We start from the raw sequence: 5598 nt of genomic DNA on the forward strand, positions 1-5598 counted from the left end.
TATATATATATATATATATATATATATATATATATATATCTTTTAAAAAACTATAGAAATATTTTCATAAAAAAATTAATCTAATATATAACATATTTATCACTTATAAGAAAAATCACATTTTGTCATATTCAAATGATTTGGGAGACGAATGTGATTGACATTGTATTTTTAAGATTTCATCAAAAATTAATTCTTTTGAATAATATTTTTTTTGTTTTTTTACGATATTTCCTAACATAGCGTGTATATCAAAATCTAATGGATTATTGCATACTTAAAATGATCATATTCGTACGTACCTTAACATTTATTTAAATAGACTATTGAATAGTTAGTCTTTTGAGTAGTTTACTTGATCTATTACTAATTACTTAACTAGTCATAGATAACAATTATATGAATTATGGTGTCAAATAATAAACAAAAAATAAATGAATCATTAAAGTATTATGTTGTTCGCTATAACTTCGGACAGTTTCACCATGCATGCCTTGTATGTATAGAGAAAAAAAAGGATAAAAAACAAAAAAAGAAGAAAAATCCACATGTCTACCCAATTTGTTTAATTTCTTTGTATGGCATTATAATATGAAAAGGAGAAACCATTGATAATAATAAGAAATTATTGAATTCCCTTTGACCAAGTTTCATGGTTGAAAACCAAGTCAAAAGAGAAATATACGAAAAGTCGAGAAAACAAATTGTGTGGTTTTGGTGATGAAGCTCTTAATATATGTATTGTACGTTGTTCGCAAAAGGAATATTGAATTCTTCAATTGGTTATCCCACAACGGTTATTTTTAAGTGCAATAATATGTCTTATTTCGGTCTCAACAAATTTACCTTTTTCACTATCTTGTTATTGTCCCATTTGTTGCTAACTTCAGCCAATGAGACACACAAAGGAGAGTTATTGAATGCACAAACTACTTTAGTTGATCATGATATTGATGACCAAGCTAAATTATTAGAAGAGGAGAAGCCATCAATGGCTAAACACAATCACTTATTTAGTTACAGTAGAAAGCTTGGTGGAGGCATTTCAATAGAAAAGAAAAAGAAGAAAAAATGGAAAAAGATAAAATCATCAGCAACTCAGATTAAAATGTCCATGTTCCATGCTGGCTCAATTTTTCTTGCATATATTTTATTTGATTTCTTTCTTTTTTGATTATTATATTTGTTATGTTATTTTGTTCCATGCACTTACCTGAAGATTGTTTTTGAAGAGTAAAAACTAGAAAGAAACCAAATATGTGTAGGATATAATAATTAGCTCGAATAGTCTACAGTTATTTTGTCTAATGTTAACTAATTATTCCTAGAATAATTGTATAATTTTAGATATAATAAATATATAATTATGAATGTTATACACATTAAATTATAGATACTAAATTAAATAAAATAAATTTAGTTATTTTCTCTCTTCTACTATTTCAAAATATACATGTATTGATTCATTGTATATTTAAATTCATAAACATCATTATTAAATTCAATATATCTTTATTATACTACATACCATATTTAATGGGATACCATGTCATTTTGAGATTCATATTTTTAAACAAAAGGTTATGATCCTAACTAGTTGAAAGGAAAAAAATTAAATGTAAATCCTGTTTAAAAAAGTTTACTTTTTAAGAACTAACCACTTTAAATGTATCGGAAATATTTTGTTGTTGACAAAAATATCCTTAAATTATTTAACAAAAAAGAGTGACGTGACAAACAGAACTTTTCATGTGATAAGTGAAACTTCGATATTGACAATTGAGCCACTTTACATTTTTTTTGTTAATAGAGTAGGTCTTTGTTTATAATTGTGCAATTTTTGTACGTTTTTAAATTATTTGAAGAAATTTTTGTTGATAATAAAATTCGGAAACAATTTTATCAATGCCAAAATAATTCGAATGCATTTTTAGTGGTTTATCTTTTTTTTAAGTAGAAATTGTATTTAATTAAGACCAGACCCAAGATATTAAAATGGGTCAAATTACAGATGTCTACTAGTTTTGCTGGAGAATGTGCGACTAAATTCCCAATACATTTCACATGTGATATTTGATAATTTATAAACCTATGCAAAACGGATTTACAATTGGAGATAATATTACTAAAATAATTATTATAGGTGGTTGGTTCTGCTAGGGCTCTTATAACATCTAAATTATCACCTTCCAAAAATGAATGTTATTTGGGCCAACTCCAAGCTCAAGAAGCCTGCTTTTGCCTCAACTTCTCTAATGGAGATTGAAGGGGAAAGGTAACAAGTGACTGCCATCGCTATCTCCCCTTCATTGTCATGGATGACCACTCCTGCCCCACCATCGTTGGCGTTAGAGCACACAGCGTCAAAATTCAACTTGTAGTAAGATGGTGGCTGAGGGTGCTACGTAATGATGCTAGTGGTCCCTAGAGGTTCCATCTATTCCGTTTTGGCTCACGTGGTTTGGTATTTGGTGGATTTACAGGTGACGAATGTCACGGAAAGATGCGGGGCTACTTCAATGGCTTTGAAGACCCGTTGATTCCTCCCCTACCAAATGCTCGCCATGCATTCAAGAAGAGTTTACGCTCATCCTTGCTGATGAAGTCCAACTATGGTGCAACCTACACACCGAGATGTTCCACACCATGAGTTTCGTCCGAAGAGTGAACGACGAGGCAAACTAGAATTAGTGCACCCAGGAACAGTCTCGCATCAGGGGAAGCTCAGTCTCCTCTACATTCTAACACCTCAAACACATTGATAAGAAATTTGTTCCTCTTTTTGGTAGGCTTATTTTGGTGGGGATGGCAAAAGATACCAATCTCCAAATGAAATTGAGCACAGGTGGATGAGCTTGCACCTGCTAAAGTTTTTTTGAAGAAAAAGTTTGGATGCTACTGATTGCTTGTTTGAGATGTGGATGTTAGGTGTAATCTAATAAGATGATTTTCTCCCTTTACCTCGTAATCCTCTATTTTAGAGTCTTTCTAATAATATGTATCTGACTACTGATTCAGATCTGTTGGTAAACTTAGTTCTTGATTTGCTTTAAAACTAAGGAATTCTTGTTTGATATAAGTTTCTTTCCATTGCAATGACTCCTGATGAATTAGAGAATTCACAGTTAGATCAAGATCCCTTTCTGGGCAACTGGTCACAATCTTAAAGCCATTCAAATTAGGTTATCCATGGATTCTCACATATTTGAATTGTATTGCTTGAACCTATTTTTCATAATTTGCCTAATTTTAAGGGGTTCAGCTTTGGTGCTGAAACAAAAATTTTTCGTCATCTGTTGAAAAGAGCTGACATTAAAAAAGAAGAACACGCGTGGTTGCTATTTTTATAGGAGGAGACAAGTTCTGAGACAAAGTAGCGATGGCAGAAATTTTTAGGGATTGAATACCGTGTGAGGTTTGATAATATTATAGCATTAAAGAATTGTTAATTTGGATTATATTTTTTGGTTATTGTTGTTTTTAGGCATGGGCTTATGTTTTAGTTTTTGGCAGATGTGAATTGATAAAGATGTATGTCTGGTTTTTGTTGAATAAATTATTCTTTCAAGGCTGAAAGTAAAAACCAAAATATCATAGAGGAATAATAATAATAATAATAATAATAATAATAATAATAATAATAATAATAATAATAATAATAATACATTTAAAATGATTGAAGTCCATTGTCTCCTAAATTTTTTTCAACCTGTGATAATCCGAATTAAAACCATGAATTTTTTATTTAAATTAATGAAATATACTATTTATTGAAATTCCTAACATAAATAAAATTATCATTTTAAATTGATGGTACACATTTTTGGTATACTGTCTCAAATTTTATAAATTACAAGGTATTGTATACTCAGTCACATTTAAAAAAATAAAAAGAAATAGGTATTGAGCGTTTGAGATATACTCTGCAAAAAATTAAGGTTAGTGTATCCAAGATATATACAATAATACGAGTATATTTATTTGTATTAGGTTTTATTAACATATATAAAGAATAAAAAGAATTTGTTATAAAAAGAAGAAAAAAACAGATTCTATCTAATAAGATAGTTGAGCAATTCTCAATTTAATTCTAATAATATTTTCAAATAATTCTGTTATGAGGAGTATGGTTAATTAGATTAATAGTGGAAGCTTCTGTGTATATATATACTCTTACTCTAGTGTACAAACAATGAATGAAAAATAACATTTTTTAATTCCTTCTGCATAAGTTTCATTCTTCCGCTTAGACGTTCTTTTTCTTTCTTATTCTTACATGGTATCACAGAGCGATAAATATCCATGGACCCAGAAATCATCAACAATCCACTACCTTCCAGTTCCACTCCCCAAGCATCTTTTACACCCACGAAAACAATTGCAAAACCATTATCCATTCCTTTACCCGAGAAATTGAACAATGACAATTTTCTCACCTGGCGTCATTCAGCAATTCTTACAATTTCAGGTCAAGAACTTGAAGATCACTTAGACAAAGAGAAGATTTCAGTTCTCTATGCCTCACCAGAAGATGCACAAGCTCAAAAAGAATCAAAGGCATATATAGAATGGAGACTTGATGACTACAATGTTGCTTTATGGTTATTTTCATCCATGGACCCCTCCTTTAAGCATCGAGTTCTTGGCTGTAACTTTGCTCATGAATTTTGGAGCTTCCTTCATACATATTTTGCATCCCAAACCAAGGCTTGCATTAGACAACTCCAATTGCAATTGAAGTCAATAAAAAAGGTGGGATCAGCATCAGATTACCTTCTTGAAATCAAGAAAGTGGTTGATTTTCTTACTACTGTTGGAACTCCTTTAACTGATGCAGAATACACCAATGTCATTCTAGATGGATTAAATGAATATTATCAATCTTTTCTCACCTATGTTACACCAAAAGATCCACCCTACTCTATTCCTGATCTTGAAGCTCTCTTGATGGCTCAAGAAGACATTGTCAAGAGATTCAAGAAATCGGATTCTTCTATAGTGCAGGTAAATTTTACTCAGTCACAACCTGTTAATCAAAACAATTCTGATCCTAGCTTTGGAAAACACACAACAAACATGCCTAGTAGAGGAACTTATGGTAGAATAGGTCTTGGAGGAAGATTGCAACGTGGAGGCAAGGGTGCATGGAACAATTCTAATCGTCCACAATGCCAAATTTGTGGCAAGATGGGACATGTTGCCAGTTACTGTTATTTTTGATTGATCAACAATTCCAGCATGCCTAACAAAATTCAGGTTCATCCTCCATGCACAATGCCCTACCTCCACCTCCCTCCTTTCATAACCCCAAAGCATTGTAGCTACACCCACTACTATGGTTGATCCTTCATGGTATGCTTATTCTGGAGCTTCTCATCACTGTACTCCAGATCAGTCCAACTTACAGCAATCACAAGAATACCATGGTCAAGATCAGGTGTATATAGGTAATGGTTCAGGTATGAAGATTCAGCATGTTGGAAAATCCTTTTTACATCATAAACCAACTGAAAAGAGATAATATCTTTATGATTTATTGCATGTCCCTTCAATTGCTTATAATCTTGTTAGTGTATCAAAATTTGCAAGAGATAATCA

At 31.3% G+C, this 5598-nt stretch overlaps 1 protein-coding gene across 1 annotated transcript; it reads left to right on the forward strand.

Moving 5' to 3' along the window:
- Positions 1 to 4302: 4302 nt before the first annotated feature.
- LOC112778408 (uncharacterized) lies at positions 4303 to 5220 on the forward strand. The gene has a single exon (XM_025822729.1). It carries the CDS (start codon positions 4303 to 4305, stop codon positions 5218 to 5220), a length of 918 nt encoding a protein of 305 aa, XP_025678514.1.
- The last annotated feature ends 378 nt before the right edge of the window (positions 5221 to 5598 follow it).

The sequence above is a fragment of the Arachis hypogaea genome, chromosome 3, assembly GCF_003086295.3.
Source record: "Arachis hypogaea cultivar Tifrunner chromosome 3, arahy.Tifrunner.gnm2.J5K5, whole genome shotgun sequence".
Taxonomy (NCBI): domain Eukaryota; kingdom Viridiplantae; phylum Streptophyta; class Magnoliopsida; order Fabales; family Fabaceae; genus Arachis; species Arachis hypogaea.

What these genes read in the sequence shown, in the direction of transcription:
- LOC112778408 (XM_025822729.1), top strand. Translation starts at nt 4,303, where the DNA reads ATGGACCCAGAAATCATCAACAATCCACTACCTTCCAGTTCCACTCCC.